The sequence below is a fragment of the Brassica napus genome, chromosome A6 (genome assembly GCF_020379485.1).
Source record: "Brassica napus cultivar Da-Ae chromosome A6, Da-Ae, whole genome shotgun sequence".
Classification (NCBI taxonomy): Eukaryota; Viridiplantae; Streptophyta; class Magnoliopsida; order Brassicales; family Brassicaceae; genus Brassica; species Brassica napus.
Genome location: NC_063439.1, coordinates 27113191 through 27134223, shown reverse-complemented (window position 1 = coordinate 27134223; position 21033 = coordinate 27113191). Strand labels below are relative to the sequence as shown.

At 36.4% G+C, this 21033-nt stretch overlaps 8 protein-coding genes across 12 annotated transcripts; 3 read left to right on the top strand and 5 right to left on the bottom strand.

Moving 5' to 3' along the window:
* Window positions 1–877: 877 nt before the first annotated feature.
* On the bottom strand, window positions 878–2209 carry LOC125609856 (14 kDa proline-rich protein DC2.15-like). Its single transcript, XM_048781391.1, has one exon. It carries the CDS (start codon window positions 1787–1789, stop codon window positions 1454–1456), a length of 336 nt encoding a protein of 111 aa, XP_048637348.1. The 5' UTR covers window positions 1790–2209; the 3' UTR covers window positions 878–1453.
* Window positions 2210–3133: 924 nt separating this feature from the next.
* Window positions 3134–3873, bottom strand: LOC106400296 (14 kDa proline-rich protein DC2.15-like). The gene has a single exon (XM_013840671.3). The coding sequence runs from the start codon at window positions 3736–3738 to the stop codon at window positions 3403–3405; it is 336 nt and encodes a 111-aa protein (XP_013696125.2). The 5' UTR covers window positions 3739–3873; the 3' UTR covers window positions 3134–3402.
* Window positions 3874–5647: 1774 nt separating this feature from the next.
* LOC106400291 (14 kDa proline-rich protein DC2.15) lies at window positions 5648–6222 on the bottom strand. Its single transcript, XM_013840665.3, has one exon. The coding sequence runs from the start codon at window positions 6104–6106 to the stop codon at window positions 5771–5773; it is 336 nt and encodes a 111-aa protein (XP_013696119.2). The 5' UTR covers window positions 6107–6222; the 3' UTR covers window positions 5648–5770.
* A 1732-nt stretch (window positions 6223–7954) lies between these two features.
* Window positions 7955–8631, bottom strand: LOC106400287 (14 kDa proline-rich protein DC2.15). The gene has a single exon (XM_013840661.3). It carries the CDS (start codon window positions 8475–8477, stop codon window positions 8142–8144), a length of 336 nt encoding a protein of 111 aa, XP_013696115.2. The 5' UTR covers window positions 8478–8631; the 3' UTR covers window positions 7955–8141.
* Window positions 8632–10748: 2117 nt separating this feature from the next.
* LOC111198764 (nuclear intron maturase 2, mitochondrial-like) lies at window positions 10749–14202 on the top strand. Of its 5 annotated transcripts, none has more exons than XR_002652917.2 (3): window positions 10749–13052; window positions 13386–13454; window positions 13538–14202. XR_002652917.2 is itself a non-coding variant. In XM_022688008.2 (2 exons), the coding sequence occupies exons 1-2, from the start codon at window positions 10882–10884 to the stop codon at window positions 13387–13389; spliced, it is 2175 nt and encodes a 724-aa protein (XP_022543729.2). In that variant the 5' UTR covers window positions 10749–10881; the 3' UTR covers window positions 13390–14202. The 5 variants fall into 5 exon arrangements, 1 of the variants encoding a protein (XP_022543729.2); XR_002652915.2 differs by having other exon boundaries at window positions 13386–13459; XR_002652918.2 differs by having other exon boundaries at window positions 13703–14150.
* LOC111199053 (pectinesterase inhibitor 12-like) lies at window positions 13509–14057 on the bottom strand. The gene has a single exon (XM_022688509.2). The coding sequence runs from the start codon at window positions 14055–14057 to the stop codon at window positions 13509–13511; it is 549 nt and encodes a 182-aa protein (XP_022544230.2).
* Window positions 14203–14849: 647 nt separating the features above from the next.
* On the top strand, window positions 14850–15729 carry LOC125574945 (14.7 kDa heat shock protein-like). The gene is made up of 2 exons (XM_048781389.1): window positions 14850–15006; window positions 15146–15729. Exons 1-2 carry the CDS (start codon window positions 14931–14933, stop codon window positions 15508–15510), a joined length of 441 nt encoding a protein of 146 aa, XP_048637346.1. The 5' UTR covers window positions 14850–14930; the 3' UTR covers window positions 15511–15729.
* Window positions 15730–16760: 1031 nt separating this feature from the next.
* Window positions 16761–17546, top strand: LOC125610043. Its single transcript, XM_048781699.1, has 2 exons — window positions 16761–17133; window positions 17218–17546. The coding sequence occupies exons 1-2, from the start codon at window positions 16815–16817 to the stop codon at window positions 17544–17546; spliced, it is 648 nt and encodes a 215-aa protein (XP_048637656.1). The 5' UTR covers window positions 16761–16814.
* The last annotated feature ends 3487 nt before the right edge of the window (window positions 17547–21033 follow it).

Sequence of the window (21033 nt, the reverse complement as noted above, 5' to 3'; positions counted from 1 at the left end):
TAATATTTATTATTAAACTTGAACAAAACAATTAGTTGTTATATACCCCTGTTGGTCTAGTTACATTTGGATTCATTTTTCGGTTTACCAATAATTTTTCTTTGTCTATTTTGATTTGTTAAATTTGTTAATGCGTGTAACTTATTTTTGATTATCTTGCACCTAGTTTGTTTCTGCATATTGGCTTTCTTTATCCCTTAAGTTTCAAATATTGCAAGATTTCTTTTCAGAATTTGGTTTAATATAAAGAGACTATTTTAATAATTTGTCTATGTACTTTAGTTTGCTAATCATTCAATCTAATCATATCTACAAATTGTATGTTCTAATGTTTTAAATTGATTACATGTAACATGCAATAACCATTATATTATTGCTTCACTCAAACAGAAATATAACGTTTGTATTATCAAATATATAAATGACTTATAATTTAATCAAAACAGCAATAAAAAGAAAGAAAGTGTTACTGGAATTATACATCAAACAGAAAGATAACGTTTGATTTTTACTCGTTATAAAGTTTTCTTCTTTAGGTAGGGATGTACATTCGGTTATTCATTTATGTTCAATACATGTTTTCAATTTCTTTTATTATTTAGAGATTTAGTCTTTCTAGTAATTTTATCTAAATTTTGGAAATGGGACAAGTAATAATACCTTTTTTATTTAAACACTATACTTGTGTTTGGTGATTTAATTATTTGCTGGTCGGGTCTCATCCAATCATTAAAATCATGCTCCTCTTAACATTAACTTTTCAAATGATTAATATGTGGCGACAGTGACAGAGTATACCATGGTGGCGTGCATGATTAAGTACGTGCTAATAAGAATATAATAAGTAAAATATTCTAAGGATGGACATTCGGTTATTCATTTCTGTTTAATACATGTTTTTATTTCATCTATTATTTAATGCATTAGTATTTCTAGTAATTTTATTTAAATTTTGGAAATAGGACAATTAATAATATATTTTGCTTTAAACATTGTACTTGTGTTGGTCATTTAAATACTTGCTGGTGGGGTCTCATTCAATCATTAAAATCATGCTGCTCTGAATATTAATTTTTCAAATGCTCAATATGTGGCGATAAGTGACAGAGTATATATATACCATGATGGCATGCATGATTAAGTACGTGCTAATAAGAAACTACTAAGTAAAATATTCAGTCGGTTGCATTTATTTCAAGTTCGTTGTTAAGATTAAAAGGTTCATGGTACGGTACTGTAATAACACGTAACACTGAAAATTAAGAGTAGATGATTATTAAAAAGAATAAGCAACATTTGATTTTAACTTTTTTGAACCAAAACTTCTTATTTCATTGATTAAACTTGTAAAAATTACAACAATGGATACTGGTAGAAACAAATAGAAATCTCAAAACAAGAAACAAACTTTTGAAGCAATGGTTTAGCGTCTCGGTTTAAAAATGTGCCACCTCTAGGCACATTTGAAACCAGATGGAACCTTCTTACCACACTGGTTTAAGATAACACTCAATGAAATGGGAACATTTAGTTTGAGGCCAAGGAGATCAGCTTTTAAGGCGGTGCAAAGACAAACCGCGGCTTCGAGATCAACTAGACCTTTGATAAGTCCGCAACATTTGGATCTTTGTGGTAGAGAAACCTTAACCAAATCCAACACATTGGCACATACCTTGAATTTAAGAGCATTTTTACAAGTGGGTTTGCGGTAAGGGACTGGATTCGAGCTGACTAAGGTGAAGAAAATGACATTCAAAATGAGGAGGAGTGCAATCTTAGAATAAGCCATTGATGAATATATGAGTGGGGCTATAAGGGTTTTGTAATATATAAGTTATAAGAAAAACTAAACACTCTCTCTCTTTACAAAGCTTGTGATGTATTGTGTGAAAAATATGGAGAAAGTGCTAGGGTTTTAATAGGCGAATTTGGTTGAGATTGGTTAATTTATTTTTTACTACAAAAAGGGAAGAAAACGGCAGAATCATTATTTTGATAAAACTATTACTAAATTAGAATTTATTATGATCTGATTGATTCTGCAAACTGTCAAGGATTGTAAGTGGTTGGTTACATGTTACATGTAACATGCAATAACCATTATATTATTGCCTCACTCAAAACAGAAGATATCGTTTGTATTATCAAATATATACATGTCTTATAATTTAATCAAAACAGCAATAAAACAGAAAAAGTGATACTGGAATTATACATCAAGCTTATAAATTAATCATGGTATGGTCTGCTACTTTCTCCAGATATTAAAAATTTATTACATGTGAATACAAATATTTTTGATTTTAGTTACTGAACGAGAACCAACCAGAAAATAGCTATGTCGCCAAAATGTTATTCAATATTAGTAACTATGTGTTTTGTCTTTATATTTATATAAAAATACATAAAATAACACAGATTTAAATATTGTAACTTGAAAAAATAAAATACTTGTTATTCAATCCCATTGGTCAGGTTACTTTTGGATTTATTTTACGGTTTACCAACAATTGTTCTGCATCAGTTTTAAGTTTTTTGTGAATGCGACAAACTTATTTTTATTAACTTGCATCTAGGTTGTGTCTGCATATTGTTTCTCTTGAGTCCTTAAGTTGCAAATATGCCAAGATTTTCTTTTTAAAATTTGGTTTAATGTACATCAAATACTTAAATAATTTATCAATTTGTTATAGTTTGCTAATCATTCCATTTATTCCTATCTACAAATTGTATGCTTTAATTTTCTGAATTACTCAATCGTCGAGATTAGTCTAAAATTATTTTTATTGATTTTTACTCATAATAAGTTTTTCTTCTTTAGCTAGGGATGGACATTCGTTTATTCATTTATATTCACTACATGTTTTTTATTTCTTTGATATTTAGGGCATTATTCTTTCTAGTAATCTTATCTAAATTTTGGAAATGGGACACCTAATCATACCTTTTTGCTTTAAACATTGTACTTGTGTTGGTGATTTAATTATTTGCTGGTTGGGTCTCAATCAATCATTAAAAGTATGCTCCTCTGATTCTTAAATTTTCAATTGGTTAATATGTGTCAACAGGGACAGAGTATACCATGATGGCATGCAAGATTATGTACATGCTAATAGGAATCTAATAAATAAAATATTCAATCGGTTGCATCTATTTCATGTTTAAAAGGTTCATGGAACAGTACTGTAATAACACGTAACACTGAAAATTAAGAGCATCAATTAATTAAAAAGAATAAGCAACTTTTTATTTCAATTTTTCTGAACCAAAACTTCTTATTTTATTGATTAAACATGTAAAAAGTACAACAATGGATACTGGTAGAAACAAATAGATATCTCAAAACAAGAAATGAACTTTTGAAGTAATGGTTTAGAGTCTCAGTTTAAAACTGCGCAACCACTAGGCACATTTGAAACCAGATGGAACCTTCTTACCACAGTGGTTTAAGATAACACTCAATGAAATGGGAACATTTAGTTTGAGGCCAAGGAGATCAGCTTTTAAGGCAGTGCAGAGACAAACTGCGGCTTCAAGATCAACTAGACCTTTGATAAGTCCGCAACATTTGGATCTTGTTGGTAGAGAAACCTTAACCAAATCCAACACATTGGCACACACCTTGAATTTAAGAGCATTTTTACAAGTGGGTTTGCGGTAAGGGACTGGATTCGAGCTGACCAAGGTGAAGAAAATGACATTCAAAATGAGGAGGAGAGCAATCTTAGAATAAGCCATTGATGAGTATATGAGTGGGGGTTATAAAGGTTTTGTAATATATAAGTTAAAAGAAAAACTAAACACTCTCTCTTTAAAAAGCTTGTGATGTTTGTGTGAAGAATATGGAGAAAGTGCTAGGGTTTTAATAGACGAATTTGGTTGAGACTGGCTAATTTATTTTTTTACTACAAAGAGGGAAGGAAACGACAGAATCATTATTTTGATAAAACTATTACTAAACTAGAATTTATTATGATCTGATTGATTTTGCAAACTGTCAAGGATTGTAAGTGGTTGGTTACATGTTACATGTAACATGCAATAACCATTATATTATTGCCTCAATCAAAACAGAAGATATCGTTTGTATTATCAAATATATACATGTCTTATAATTTAATCAAAACAGCAATAAAACAGAAAGAAAGTGTTAATGGAATTATACATCAAGCATATAAATTAATCTTGGTATGGCCTGCCACTTTTTCCAGATATTAAATTTTTTATTACAAGTTAATACAAATATTTTGGATCTTAGTTACTGAACGGGAACCAATCAGAAAATAGCTATCTCGCCAAAATGTTATTAAATATTACTAAATATGTGAGTTTTCTTTATATTTATATAAAAATACATAAAATAACACATGTTTAAAAATTTAAAACGATATGCATTAGATATAGCAAAGGTGCCAAATATTGTGAAGCAGTCAAACCAAACAGTAAGCTGATATTTACATCAGTTTCAATTTTTTTGACGAGAATAGAACACAAAAGAGTAGACACTTATGATTTTAGGTGATTCAAATCATGAAAAATTTAAATTTTATATTAAGATTCAGTACCGTTTGATATTATCATAATTAGTAATGATTTGAAGAAAAGTTTTTGGCCAAGTAGTTAGGTTCTTTTTCCTATTTATTATATTAGTATAATTGAATTGTTATAATTTTAACTCTATTTTAATTTAAATTCTTCACTTTATTTTATTGTATTTTTGTATATCTATAATTTATATTTTGTTATAATGTGCTGCTGCAGTAAATAAACTGATATTTGTTCTATTGATCATTAAAACTTGACCAAAAAAATTTAATTGTTATTCAATCTCGTTGGTCTAGTTACTTTTTGGATTCATTTTATAGTTTACCAACAATTATTCTATGTCAGTTTTAAGTTTTCTCGTGAATGCGACTAACTTATTTTGATTAACTTACAACTAGTTTGTGTCTCCATCCTGTTTATCTTTAGCCCGTAAGTTTCAAATTTGCCCAGATTTTCTTTTTAAAATATGGTTTAATGTACATCAAATATTTAAATAATTTATCAATTTGTTTTAGTTTGCTAATCATTCCATTTGTTCCTATCTAAAAATTGTTTGCTTTAATTTTCTGAATTACTAAATCGTCGAGATTATTCTAAAATTATTTTTATTGATTTTTACTCGTAATAATGTTTTCTTCTTTACCTCGGGATGGACATTCGGCTTCATTTATGTTCATTACTTTTTTTTTTAATTTAGGGCATTAGTCTTTCTAGTAACTTTATTTAAATTTTGTAAATGGGACAACTAATAATACCTTTTTGCTTTAAACATTGTTCTTGTGTTGGTGATATAATTATTTGCAGCTGGTTGGGTCTCATTCAATCATGCTCCTCTTAATATTAATTTTTCAAATGCTCAGTATGTGGCGACAAGTGCCAGAGTATATATACCATGACTGCATGCATGACTAAGTACGTGCTAATAAGAAACTAATAAGTAAAATATTCAAACGGTTGCATCTATTTCAAGTTCGTTGTTAAGTTTAAAAGGTTCTTTGGTATGGTACTGTAATAACACGTAACACTGAAAATTAAGAGCAGATGCTTATTAAAAAGAATAAGAAACATTTGATTTTAATTTTTTTGAACCAAAACTTCTTATTTTATTGATTAAACGTGTAAAAAGTACAACAATGGATACTGGTAGAAACAAATAGAAATCTCAAAACAAGAAATGAACTTTTGAAGTAAAGGTTTAGAGTCTCAGTTTAAAACTGCGCAACCACTAGGCACATTTGAAACCAGATGGAACCTTCTTACCACAGTGGTTTAAGATAACACTCAATGAAATGGGAACATTTAGTTTGAGGCCAAGGAGATCAGCTTTTAAGGCGGTGCAGAGACAAACTGCGGCTTCGAGATCAACTAGACCTTTGATAAGTCCGCAACATTTGGATCTTGTTGGTAGAGAAACGTTAACCAAATCCAACACATTGGCACACACCTTGAATTTAAGAGCATTTTTACAAGTGGGTTTGCGGTAAGGGACTGGATTCGAGCTGACCAAGGTGAAGAAAATGACATTCAAAATGAGGAGGAGAGCAATCTTAGAATAAGCCATTGATGAGTATATGAGTGGGGGTTATAAGGGTTTTGTAATATACAAGTTATAAGAAAAACTAAACACTCTCTCTTTACAAAGCTTGTGATGTTTTGTGTGAAGAATATGGAGAAAGTGCTAGGGTTTTAATAGGCGAATTTGGTTGAGACTTGCTAATTTATTTTTTACTACAAAGAGGGAAGAAAACGACAGAATCATTATTTTGATAAAACTATTACTAAACTAGAATTTATTATGATCTGATTGATTTTGCAAACTGTCAAGGATTGTAAGTGGTTGGTTACATGTTACATGTAACATGCAATAACCATTATATTGCCTCACTCAAAACAGAAGATATTGTTTGTATTATCAAATATATACATGTTTTATAATTTAATCAAAACAGCAATGAAACTGAAAGAAAGTGTTAATGGAATTATACATCAAGCATATAAATTATTCTTGGTATGGCCTGCCACTTTTTCCAGATATTTTTTTTATAACAAGTTAATAGAAATATTTTTGATCTTGGTTACTGAACGGGAACCAACCAGAAAATAGCTATCTCGCCAAAATGTTATTAAATGTTATTAAATATTACTAAATATGTGAGTTGTCTTTATATTTATATAAAAATACATAAAATAACACATGTTTAAATATTTAAAACAATATGCATAAAATATAGCAAAAATGCCAAATGTTGTGAAGCAGTCAGACCAAACAGAAAGCTGATATTTACATCAGTTTTTATTTTTTTGACGAGAATAGAAGACAAAAGAATAGAAACATATGATTTTAGGTGATTCAAATCATGAAAAATTTAAATTTTATATTAATATTTAGTACCGTTTGATATTATCATATATAGTAATGATTTGAAATTGTAGAAAGGTTTTTGGCCAAGTAGTTAGGTTCTTCTTCCTATTTATTATATTAGTATAACTGAATTGTTATTATTTTAACTCTATTTTAATTTAAATTCTTCACTTTATTTTATTGTATTTTTGTATATCTATAATTTATATTTAGTTATTTTGTGCTGCTGCAGTAACTAAACTGATATTGTTCTATTGATCATTAAAACTTGAACAAAAAAAATTGTTATTCAATCATGTTGGTCTAGTTACTTTTTGGATTCATTTTATAGTTTACCAACAATTATTTTACGTTAGTTTTAAGTTTTCTCGTGAATGCGACTAACTTATTTTGATTAACTTACAACTAGTTTGTGTCTCCATCTTGTTTATCTTTAGCCCTTAAATTTCAAATTTGCCCAGATTTATTTTTAAAATATGGTTTAATGTACATCTAATATTTAAATAATTTATCAATTTTTTTTTAGTTTGCTAATCATTCCATTTATTCCTATCTAAAAAAATTTTGCTTTAATTTTCTGAATTACTAAATCGTCGAGATTATTCTAAAATTATTTTTATTGATTTTTACTCGTAATAATGTTTTCTTCTTTAGCTCGGGATGTACATTCGGCTATTCATTTATGTTCACTACTTTTTTTTTAATTTAGGGCATTAGTCTTTCTATTAACTTTATTTAAATTTTGTAAATGGGACAACTAATAATACCTTTTTGCTTTAAACATTGTACTTGTGTTGGTGATTTAATTATTTGCTGGTTGGGTCTCATTCAATCATGCTCCTCTTAATATTAATTTTTCAATTGCTCAGTATGTGGCGACAAGTGCCAGAGTATATATACCATGATTGCATGCATGATTAAGTACGTGCTAATAAGAAACTAATAAGTAAAATATTCAAACAGTTGCATCTATTTCAAAGTTCGTTGTTAAGTCTAAAAGGTTCATTGTATGGTACTGTAAAAACACGTAACGCTGAAAATTAAGAGCAGATGATTATTAAAAAGAATAAGCAACATTTGATTTTAATTTCTGTTGAACCAAAACTTCTTATTTTATTGATTAAACATGTAAAAAGTACAACAATGGATACTGGTTGAAACAAATAGAAATCTCAAAACAAGAAATGAACTTTTGATGTAATGGTTTAGAGTCTCATTTAAAACTGCGCAACCACTAGGCACATTTGAAACCAGATGGAACCTTCTTACCACAGTGGTTTAAGATAACACTCAATGAAATGGGAACATTTAGTTTGAGGCCAAGGAGATCAGCTTTTAAGGCGGTGCAGAGACAAACTGCAGCTTCGAGATCAACTAGACCTTTGATAAGTCCGCAACATTTGGATCTTGTTGGTAGAGAAACCTTAACCAAATCCAACACATTGGCACACACCTTGAATTTAAGAGCATTTTTACAAGTGGGTTTGCGGTAAGGGACTGGATTCGAGCTGACCAAGGTGAAGAAAATGACATTCAAAATGAGGAGGAGAGCAATCTTAGAATAAGCCATTGATGAGTATATGAGTTGGGGTTATAAGGGTTTTGTAATATATAAGTTATAAGAAAAACTAAACACTCTCTCTTTACAAAGCTTGTGATGTTTTGTGTGAAGAATATGGAGAAAGTGCTAGGGTTTTAATAGGCGAATTTGGTTGAGACTGGCCAATTTATTTTTTACTACAAAGAGGGAAGAAAACGACAGAATCATTATTTTGATAAAACTATTACTAAACTAGAATTTATTATGATCTGATTGATTTTGCAAACTGTCAAGGATTGTAAGTGGTTGGTTACATGTTACATGTTACATGTAACATGCAATAACCATTATATTATTGCCTCACTCAAAACAGAAGATATTGTTTGTATTATCAAATATATACATGTCTTATAATTTAATCAAAACAGCAATGAAACAGAAAGAAAGTGTTAATGGAATTATACATCAAGCATATAAATTATTCTTGGTATGGCCTGCCACTTTTTCCAGATATTATTATTTTATAACAAGTTAATACAAATATTTTTTATCTTAGTTACTGAACGGGAACCAACCAGAAAATAGCTATCTCGCCAAAATGTTATTAAATATTACTAAATATGTGATTTGTCTTTATATTTATATAAAAATACATAAAATAACACATGTTTAAATATTTAAAACGATATGCATAGAATATAGCAAAGATGCCAAATGTTGTGAAGCAGTCAAACCAAACAGAAAGCTGATATTTACATCAGTTTCAATTTTTTTTGACGAGAATAGAACACAAAAGAATAGAAGTCGACGGATACTCACCGTATTCCACTATATACTTTGACTTCAATACCGATGTAGAGATATTGCAACCTGAAAATCCTGTCATGAGCTACGAAGCAAATGCTTCATGTATCTCCTCAGTGGCTGATGATTATGAATGCTCTACAAGTGCTGATTACGTAAGTTTCTGACCAAGAATTCACAACAAACTTACAGTTTAACATTCTCTTTCTTTCGTTCTTTCTTTCTTTCTTTCTTTCTTTCTTTCTTTCTTTCTTACTTATATTCGATTCTCTGTATTCTTGTAAAACTGTAGTAGCAGTAGTTAGTCTAAGCACTCAGAGGAAGTAGCAAGCAGCAGCAGTAACAAGAAAACTCGGTTCTTCTCTGCGGTACAAGATGCACAACTAGTTGCGGATCAGGAAAGTGACGGTTCTGATTCCTAGAGTTTCAGAGTCAAACGGCGTTCTTCACTGAAATTGGAGAACAGAACAGTTGTTCTGAACACAAGAGACTCTGAGCATCATCCGGTACAGAATTTCACATCATGTTTACTATTTTATTTGACAGTCATTGTAAATTGTACAACTCTTGAGATTCTTTTTCGTGTATTTGTATATGAGGATAGGAGCATAAAAGATTGAAGAAATGGCGTAAGTACCAAGAAGGAAGATATAGTAGTAGCAGTAGTAGGGTGAAGAATGAGAATCATTTTGTTGGTGGGTTTAAATGTCTGAAAGTGAAAGGGTTAATAAGACCGTAACGTGACAGTTCAATACCTCCGCCTAACTACATCTTTTATAAAAGCTGATCTCTAACAATACAGGGAAAAGAGAGATTAGAAAAGCAAAATATTCAGTATCTGATTTTCTCAAGTACTTTTTTTTGCTATTATGGGAGAAGAAGCAACAGAACAAAAAAGAAAGCATTAACCAAGCCGACCTACCAACACTGTTGGTTTCTTTTTATAGGATTTTACCAAATCTTTGACTCTTTGTGTACACCTGTACATCTGTTTTTCTTGTTGGTATAACTGTCAACAAAAAGGTTTTTCTTTTATTTCCCAAGTTTACTTTAGTTATTTCTCATCTCTTACCAAGCTCAAAGATTCAATTTATCTTCCCAGAGACGGCAATGCTAAGCTTCTAACCATATCCGTATGAATATGATGATGATAAGATATTTTCTTAAGTTTGAAAACAAATTCGGATTTCGACTATTCGTCTGATACACATTACATACTGACATACAACTGATAGTTGTTAAGTAACGTACGAGCTAACAATTATGACAACTTGTTTTCGCTAATATCATCGACCCTACCATATCACAATCAGGAATACAGTATAAAACTTATTTTAATATCACAATTGTAAGGAAATAAAATAAACGATTTGGGTTTGAGTTGAGAAAATGAAGTTAACAACTATTGGGCCTTGTTTGACCAAAAAAAACAACTATTGGGCCTTTAACAAAAGGCCCAATTCATTTGCCCCACACATGTAATAGCTTTTGCTAAGCGAGAACTACATTGGGGTTTAACGAGGGTTACCAGTCTCCTCCACCATTTCTTCTTCCATCAATCCTCCGATTTAATTCATCTCTGTAAGAACTTCTCCCTTAATCTCCCTCTCAATCTCTGATTCTTCCTAAAATGCGTCGAAGCTTCTCTATCATAGCTCCAACCAAATGGCTCAAACACTCAATCATCACCACTCCACCAACTCTCCTCCGCTCCCTCTCCTACTTCTCCCCTCACCACCACCCCCCCCCAGATCCGGACGACCCAACCAACCTCCTCAAAGAAGACGGAGTCTCCCTCTGCTCCCACATGTGGCTCGAAAACTTCAAATCCCCACACAAAACCTCCTCCAACCTCACCTCCCTCCTCCGCCGCTTCGAGCTCTGGGTCCTCGCCTACCAGAAAGTCTCCTGCGACGAGCTCGGCGCCTACGTCCCCCGCAGCTCCATCCACCGACCCGCTCTCGAGAATCTCCTCTCCCTCCGAAACTCCGTCCTCGACGACCGCTTCAAGTGGGGCGCTCGCCTCGACTTCTACATCAAATCCCCTCGCGACAAAACCGACTACGAGTCTCTCTCCAAGCGCAAGATCAAAGCCCTCTTAACCACCACCCAGCCTACTCCCTTCCAGGACCGGATCGTCCAAGAAGTGTTGCTCATGATTCTCGAGCCGGTTTACGAGTCCCGGTTCTCGCAGAAGTCCTTCGCGTTTCGCCCCGGGAGGACGGCGCATACGGTCTTGAGAGTGATCCGGAGAAACTTCGCTGGCTACTTGTGGTATCTCAAAGGAGACTTGAGTGTGGTTTTGGACGGGATGAAAGTTGGGTTTGTGGTTAGTTCGTTGATGAGAGATGTTAGAGATAAGAAAGTCATCGACTTGATTAAATCCGCGTTGGTTACTCCCGTTGTTACAACGAGTAAGGTGGAAGGAGAGGAGAAGAAGAAGACTAAGAAGAGAAAGTATCAGAAGAAACGCGTCTTGGCTGATGATGAGCCTAAGCCTGATCCTTACTGGTTAGAGACTTTCTTCGGTTTCGCTCCCGAAGAAGCTAACAAGTCTCCTCAGTGGGGACATTGTGGGATACTGAGTCCTCTTTTAGTTAATGTATGTCTCGACGAGCTTGACCGTTACATGGAGGCGAAAGTTAAAGACTTTTACCGTCCTTCTAAGAGCGACGTTATCTGGAACATCCCCGAAGGTGAAGGTAGTGATCAGGGGAACACTTCTTGGCCTGAGTTTGTGCCTACGAGCGGTCCTGACAAGACGAGGAAAATGGATTACGTTAGGTACGGAGGGCATATACTGATAGGTGTTCGTGGACCGAGAGCTGATGCCGCGACGTTGAGGAAAGAGTTGATTGAGTTTGTTGATCAGAAGTATATGCTGAGGCTGGATAATGAGAATCTCCCTATAGAGCATATCACGAAAGGGATAATGTTTCTTGATCATGTTCTGTGTCGGCGTGTTGTGTATCCGACTTTGAGGTATACGGCGACTGGAGGGAAGATCATAAGCGAGAAAGGTGTCGGGACGCTTTTGTCAGTTACAGCGAGTTTGAAGCAGTGTATTAAACAGTTTAGGAAGCTGAATTTTATAAAAGGAGATCGTGATCCTGATCCTCAGCCTTGTTTCAGAATGTTCCACGCTACTCAAGCTCACACCAACGCGCAGATGAATAAGTTTCTGACTACAGTTGCTGAGTGGTACCGGTTTGCTGATAACCGGAAGAAGATTGTGAACTTTTGCTCTTATATCGTCCGTGGCTCGCTCGCTAAGCTTTATGCTGCGAAGTATAAGCTTAGGTCACGTGCCAAAGTGTATAAAGGAGCTTCTAGGAATCTGAGTCGCCCCTTGAAGGAGAAGAAAGGTTTGTCTCCGGAGTATAACAATCTGTTGAGAATGGGTCTTGCTGAGTCTATTGATGGGCTTGTTTACACGAGGATGTCTCTCGTTCCCGAGACTGATTACTCGCCTTTTCCGGCTAACTGGAGGCCGGAGCACGAGAAGTTTCTGATGGAGTACTTAAGGCTTGATGAACCGAAGACTTTGGAGGAGCAGAAGAGGTTTATCAGAGAGAATGGGCTAGTTTCGCCTCAGGACTACACGTCGATGTTGGTGTGGAACTATAAGAGAAATGCTATTCCCATGGATCAGGTTTCGATTCTTAAGGATCAACCTTTCTTGTTGGGGTCATCAAGTAACTACAACCGTGACAATGACAATGATGATGATGATGATGATGAAGATGAAGATGAAGAGAAGAGTAAACAAGAAGATAACGATGGGCTTCACATTGCACGCATGTAAGAAAACAGAAACTATTGCGTTATACTCTTGTATGAAACTTGTACGGCTTGGTAGGTCTCTGAACCGGTTTGTTTTCGGTTTATGAAATAGTACATTCGCTTTGGTTAGATTTGGTTTAGGTATCAATTTTGGATTTGTTTCAAAAGATTTAGAAAGATAAAGGTTGTTTGTGTTTTCTTTCGGTTTGGATTTGCTTAACCGGATTGAACAAACTTAAGTACCGGGTTAATGTATCTAAACCGGAAAATGTAGTGTATAAGCACCAAGTTTATCAATAGCTACAAACATTTCGGTTTAACTAAAGCTTCTGTGGTCTGTAATGTATGCAGATAACTCATTGCTCAAGACCTTTAGAAGGCTATAGAGGCTGAGAGCATTGCTTCTACAGTGATTACTCTGTAAGGTACATTGTCAAGGTTATTATATGCTAAAACTACACCTTTTAAGTATATTCATTTCAACATTTTTGTAAAATCTAAAGGAATAAGAATCATCTGAGTCAAAAACTCGTTATCTCTTGTAAACGGAGATATCCGAGGCGGGTCTCTTGTTTCGAATCTAGTTTCGCAAAATCTCGTCGCATTCAGTGCAGAACTCATAACGAAGATTGCTGTTTTGTAATCACGCACTCTAACGCTTGTCACAGCTTCCTTCAAGGTCACAGCATTGTCTTTATAAATCATGGCGCAGTCTTTGATTAACTTTCCGAGAACACTGCCTTTCCCGTAGTTCTTCTCCTCGAGAATCTTGTCAGCCTTTGCTTCCAAGCTCCTCGACCTCATACCAGCGTTTTTCATCGAGGCCGTGGCTAATTCGCCAAGGCTTTGTGCGGTTTTGCTCCTTTGGTGCCCTTCTAGAGACTTTATGCAGAAATCGAGTCTGAGTTTCGGGTCTCTAGCTGCAGCTTTCTTGCAAGAAGTTTGAATGAGAGATTGTGTGTTTGCTGTGAAAATGTTTATGAGGAGAAAGAACATAATAACAAGGTTAATCAAGAATTTCATTTTTCTTTTTGTTCTTTATGAGAGAAGCAGAGGATTGTAATGAGAAGAATCGATTGTTGAAGAAAGTTTTGTGATCCACTATAATTACTGAAACTTAAAAAAAAATGATATGGTTGATGTTTCTGTGAAATGTGATTGGTAACTAACACAGTCGCCTTTTTTGTAGTGCTCATGTCACGCTTTACCACTCCGCTTACGTCGTTTGCCTATTATCACTCTTTTACTGTGTACTCCGTTGTTTCTTGCCTTAATAAATAGTAGATAAATGTTGATTAAATATTTGAATTAGTATCTTCTTATATAAAGCTCTGTGTATTGATATAATAATTTCTGTGAAGTAACTGAGAAGCTACATTTTACAAGATGGACTCTCTGTCTTGACTGTAATAACAAGACCGATTCACAGGAAAATATCATAATAGCTTTTTCTTATTATTCTTACATCTTCGGTATTCAGTAGATAATAATATCATAATAGCATCCTTAATTGTATTTTACCAGGAAAATCACACTTACATTATGATATTTTTTTAATAATACAATTAATTGTGAAATAGAAAAAAGGAATAAAATTGTCATTACTTTTGAGATCAGAATGTTCTCTTTATTTTTCAATATTTTCTTTAGTAATTAAATACACCACTAAATAAAGGTATTTGAAACAGAACTAAATTGGAATGTGGAGATCAACCTAATGGGCTGCTTATTAGGCCCATGACAGGTTACTCGAAGCCTTTCCAAACCTACAATCTCAGTCTCCCCTTCCGCTATAAATAAAGCAAGTAAAACACACTATCCTTGTACACTCGCTTTTTTACACACTCCACTTTACAAAAGCAAAAGAAAAACAGCTAAAACAGCGTCGTTTCGAGGATGAACAAAGCAGGCAGCTCCGGCGGAGGCCCAGGATATTCCCACAAAGACTGGCCGAAACACTTTCCACCAATCCGTACGTCTTCTTCTTCTTCCTTAACACATTTTTTTCTTACAAAAGTTGTTATTTTATTTGTTTATCTGTAACCAAATCTTCTATTCAGTGACTGATCTGTCGTACGGATACGTTTTTTTGTCGTGTGTATGTCTTGTAGCGAGGAACCAGTTCCAGAAAAGCGGTAACCAGTCTGTGTACGAGGTGAAGGAGACGAAGACCGCACGCGTTGCTAGGATAGACACGCCTGGTTGCACCGTGTCAAGCCTCACCTACTGGATCGACGGCAGAAACCTCCACTTCTTCGCCGGCGAACCCGACATGCCCGAGTACGGCTACGACGGACGCAAATACGGAGGGACGATGGTGTTCGATCCAGTGGCTTACGATATGGAGAAAGCTAGGGCTAAGCTTGTCAACGGAGTCCTCTGGATCACCGTTCCCAAGATCCAGCGCGTGAATGCCAAGGCGGTTACCATCGAGAAGGTGCTGAACTTCAAGACCACAGTAGACGACATGGTTTGATGTGAGCCCGTACGTACGTCTTTTGTCTTTATCTCCGTGTGTCGTGGCACTTGCCTCTCGTTATGGTGTCTTGCTAGGGTTTATGGTCTAGTACTCTTCTCTATGACTTTTTTTTTTCATTTCTGTTTTTTTTAATAAATGTGTCTCTGTGACGTGGACTTTGTTGCATGTGGTTTGTGTTAATCTTTTATCGTTTATGGTTAAGTGTGTGTTTTTCAATTTCTTCTACGTAAATGTCATCAAAAACATGTCTTTGAGTTTATAACGAGATATTTAATTGGTGTTTTATTAAAACAACAAAATTTAAATTGTAATCAGAACAAATAAATTTTAAAATGACCATGCAAAAACATCTAAAAACGGTTGTTACAATGAGAAGTTGATCTAGAAACAAGGAAAGGAGACGTTGCATATTGCATTGTTAACTTTTGTTTGTCGTATATGAAAAGTAAATAAGGAAGGAGTAAAAAAGAGTGACAGCTCATTGTTTTAACCTAGAGAATCATTGACGTCAGCGATGCAGCCTCTAGCATGCATAATGCATTAATGATCTTTCTGTAAAAAAGTTTTGAAATAAAGAGAGAGACGAGGTTGCCTCATTTCACTGTTTTGTCTCATTCAAAAAGACATTGAAGAAGAGCTATAGGCAGTAAAAAGAGATAGACAGCTGTAGTACTCTTTGGTTCTTACCACGGTAACAATTCAATGAAGGAAGGAAATTATTTTAACATTGGTTAAACTGTTTAAAAGATAAGAGGTAACATTTAGCATGCCTTAAAAAAAAAAACATTAAGCAAGCGATGACCAGTCAAAGAGCCTCCTCCTACTTTGTCTTAGAGCTGCTTCGTTTATACTACTAGTATATCAAACAAATGAAACCGAGAGTTGAAAGAAAAAGAAAGAGAAAGAAGAAGAAGAAGAGAGATGGCTTCAGTCATTGACTTGTCGAGGATTTACATCCCTGGTCTGTGTCTCTTTCTTTCTCCTTATCTCTTCCATTAATCAGTCTCTCTTATTACATCTGTTCATGTTTCAAAGTTATAAACAAATGAAACGTCTTTTAACATGATTTTTTTCTTTTTTGCAAAGATTTACTTTTGTTTCGATCCTCCGATGAAAATAAAGTTTCATTTCTTGATTGATATAAGTTTTGATACTCTCTTCTTTGGCTCTGTTTAACATAAAACTCGTTACAAAGATTTACCTTTTACCTCCACGAAGAATAAAGTTTCCTTCTTTGTAATGAAACAGGGAGGCTCCACGCGACCAACAATCAGTTCCAGAGATACGGTCCAAAGGGTTTCATGGAAATCAAAGTCCTTCACGACGACAACCTCTACGTCCGCGTCGACTTGCCCGGCGTTCCAGACGACGCTATCCGCTACAGAGTCGACGCCGTGAGACAAAAGGTTGTCTTTTTCTCCGGTGAAGAAACTCTCCGCGCCGGCGACAAGGTTGACGACGTTCGTGAGTACTCCGGGACCGCCGGTCTGGGCTGTGACTGCTGTGAGATCACCGGCGTGGATGCCAAGATGAAAGACGGAGTCTTGAGGATGATTCTCTCAAGGGTCAAGGTGAAGGACCATGACAACAAGTGTACTCACTTTCTGCCTCCTAACACAGGTTCGAATCCCATTCATTTCAAAATCACACCTTTTTGCTTATCGTTATTGTAAATTTAAATGTTTCATTTGCTGTGGTTCATAGGCAAATCTGGAAGATATGATATAGGTGATTCTGCAGTTGACATGGTTGAAGTGGAGGATCATCCGTTTGTGGTGAAAGGTCGCAAGGGAACGTTCACTTCAGCACGAACATCTGACGGTTGTTATCACTTTTCAGTGGATCTGCCAGGTGTTTCTAGCGACGACATATTCGTGCTACCAAATGAGAATGAATTCAAGTTCATTGCTGAGAACAAGAGCGTGTACGAGCACGACGAGAGTTGCCGTATTTTCATTGGAGCCGTCAACATGCGTACATGTTGTTCCCATGGGATTCCACTTCTTGACCACAACATCGCTTGGGATGCATGAAAGTCTATGATTTCCCTTGAAGGTTTATGTTGTATTCACATGTCAATATATAGTACATTCGAGGACTACAATTCAGGGATCTTCCCTTTACATCGTAACAACTTATAACAGACTAAAGAATATTCTGAAGAATATTACTGAGTGTCTATCATCCTCCCGCAGTTTGATCGTCGGGTGTAGAGACGCCCAAACTGGAACGGAAGTTGTAGAACAAGGTCGATGGAAGTCCCTTTGTGAATATATCTGCATATTGTAGCGACGATGGAACATGAATGACGCGTACTTGACCCATCTGAACCTTCTCGCGCACGAAATGAATATCTATCTCTATGTGTTTGGTCCGTTGGTGTTGGACTGGGTTAGAAGATAGGTAGACAGCGCTTATGTTGTCACAATAGACAATAGAAGCCGTCGATAACGGGCAGTTCATTTCGAGTAAAAGGTTTCTTAGGGAACAGATTTCAGCTACTGCATTGGCAACTCCCTTATATTCAGCTTCAGCGCTAGAACGGGACACCGTTGATTGTCGCTTAGCTGACCAAGAGATCAGGTTGTCTCCCAAGAAGACGCAGTAGCCTGAAGTAGAACGTCGTGTGGAGGGACAGCCAGCCCAGTCCGCATCTGAGTAAGCTATTAACGCCGTTTTCTGTTTCTTCAGGAGTTGGAGGCCGTGATGAGTTGAGCCTTGAACATAGCGAAGTATGCGTCTCAGTGCTTTCATGTGTGGCTCCCTTGGGTCATGCATGAAGAGGCAAATTTGTTGTACCGCGTAGGAGATGTCCGGTCGCGTGAAGGTTAGATATTGGAGAGCCCCAGCTAAGCTTCTGTACTCCGTTGGATTTGTCAAAGGGGCGCCGTCTTTGTCCGATAGCTTGGATTGCACGTCAACGGGAGTTTTGCATGGCTTGCAGTCTTTCATACCTGCACGTTCAATTATCTCTTTGGCGTATGAGGTTTGGTTGAGGAAGAGGCCCTTGTCGTTGAAGATGGCAGAGATGCCGAGAAACGAGTTGATCTGCCCCTCATCTGTCATTGGGAACTCGTTTTTGAGGCTCGCGATGATACCATCACGTAGGGCGTTGTTGTTGGCTGTGATGATGATATCGTCTACGTATAGGAGTAGGTAAGCCCTGTCTTTGCCCTTGTTGTAGATGAAGAGGCTAGCGTCACTTTTCGATTGAGTGAAGCCGTGGCTGGTGATGAATGAGACAAACCTTGCGTTCCACGCACGTGGAGCCTGTTTGAGGCCGTAGATAGAGCGTTTGAGCTTGCAGACATGTTTTGGTTTTGTCGGATCTACGAACCCTGGGGGTTGGAACATATAGACCGTCTCTTCTAAGGTTCCATGGAGAAACGCATTTTGGACGTCTAACTGGTTGATGGGCCAAGATTGAGCTAGCGCCAAGTGTAGAACCGTGCGGATGGTTGCCGGCTTCACAACTGGACTGAATGTCTCTGTGAAGTCTATCCCTTCTTCCTGCGATTTTCCATTTGCCACGAGCCTGGACTTGTGCTTTTTGAAAGTCCCATCTGCATTGTATTTGTGCTTGTGCAACCACATAGAACGAACAACGTTAGCGTTAGGTGGTCTCGGAACAAGTTCAAAAGTACCACTTTTGATAATAGCATCGTACTCGTCAAACATAGACGGCTTCCAATTGGGATCTTTGAGCGCAGCCAAATGGCTTTTTGGTAGGGGAGATTTTGTTTCAGTGAGAAGAGATAGAATCTTTTTAGGCTTTGAAATACCATGTCTCGATCGAGTGGTCATGGTATGCCTTGGAGCCTCAGTAGCTGGTGGAACAGCTTGAGTTGGCGCCGTAGATACAGTGGGTATCTCCGGTGGAGGATTGTTTTGAGGAGAACCGTTTTGAAGAATGGCACGAAACAGAGGAGATGGTTCTGTCTCATCATCCAAGAAGTCATAACTAGACGACTGTTTTGTCTGAGTTTCTTTGTAAGGGAAGGATTGTTCATCGAAATGAACATGTCTCGATATGATGATCTTCTTTGTTGAGAGATCGAAACAGCGGTATCCTCGATGGTTTTGAGGGTAGCCTAGAAAGATGCAGGCCGAGGAACGAGGAGAAAGTTTAGGTTTGTGGTTATTGTTTTGGTTTGGGTAGCAGAGACAGCCAAAAGTACGAAGATGGTTATATTTGGGATTTTTGGCAAAGAGTTTGTAGAATGGGGTTTGGTTTTGGATGGCTTTTGAGGGTAGGATATTTTGGATGTGGACAACGGTATGAAGGGCTTCAACCCAAAAGGTGGGTGGGAGTTGAGCTTGAAAGAGAAGAGTGCGGATGCCATTGTTGATGGTTCGAATCATACGCTCAGACTTTCCGTTTTGTTGGGAGGTATAGGGGCAGGAGAAACGGAAATTTATTCCATTGGCAGCGAAGTAGGAATGGAATTTGTGGTTATTGAATTCGCTGCCATTGTCGCATTGAAGAGATTTGATTGAACTGGAGAACTGAGTTTTTATGTAGGCGACAAAGTGCTGGAATTTGGTAAAGACATCCGCTTTTGATCTGAGAGGATACACCCATAGAAAATGTGAGTATTCATCTAGAAAGAGGATATAATATTGTATCCCACTTAAACTTTGAACAGGAGATGTCCATAAGTCAGAATGGATTATCTCAAAGGGAGCAGTGACAGTTGATATAGAAGGAGAAAAAGGCTGTTTTATTTGTTTTCCAAGCTGACAAGCATTGCAGAGACCAAATTTGTCTCTTTTATTACAAGGTAAAGCAGAAGAAAATAAAAGAGAGTTTAGAAGTTGATTGCTTGGATGAGCTAACCGGCAATGCCAGATATTTGAGGTTGTCGCCGAGAGGGCAGAATGATTATTGTAGCTTTTATTTTGAGAAGGGAAAACCGGATAGAGATCACCGGTGCTGTCACTGCGGAGAATTGTCCTCTTGCTCATTAGATCCTTCACAGAGAAACCAAATGGATCAAATTCAATGGAACAAGCATTATCACGAGTAAACTTGCGGACAGAGACTAGGTTTTTAATGATTGAAGGAGTAACAAGGACATTATTGAGAGATAGAGAACGAGATTTAGTTGGAAAAGAAACAAAACCAGCTTTTTGAATTGGTAAGGTCGATCCATTGGCAACCGTTACGGTCTTTCCGGTGCTAATGTCAAAAGTAAACTTAAGGTTACCTGACGAGTTTGACAGATGAGCAGTTGCCCCTGAATCCATGTACCACTGTGAGTCACTGGGATCGACTAGTGTCATTGTGTTGAAGGCGGTTGCAAAGTCCATCGTGGGTTCGTACTTCTGACCACTAATGTTGTGAGCTTGCTGTTGAGGAGCTGGTGCTGGTAGAACCGGGCGTGGTCCAAGGAGGCCTTGTTGCAGTTGGTTTTGTTGAGGTCCTTGCAGCCAAGGTGTGTATTGCGGCTGCTGGGGCCACATTTGATAGCCATTGGTCCAGAACGGGGCATTCCATTGTTGAGTGTGAGGACGTTGGTG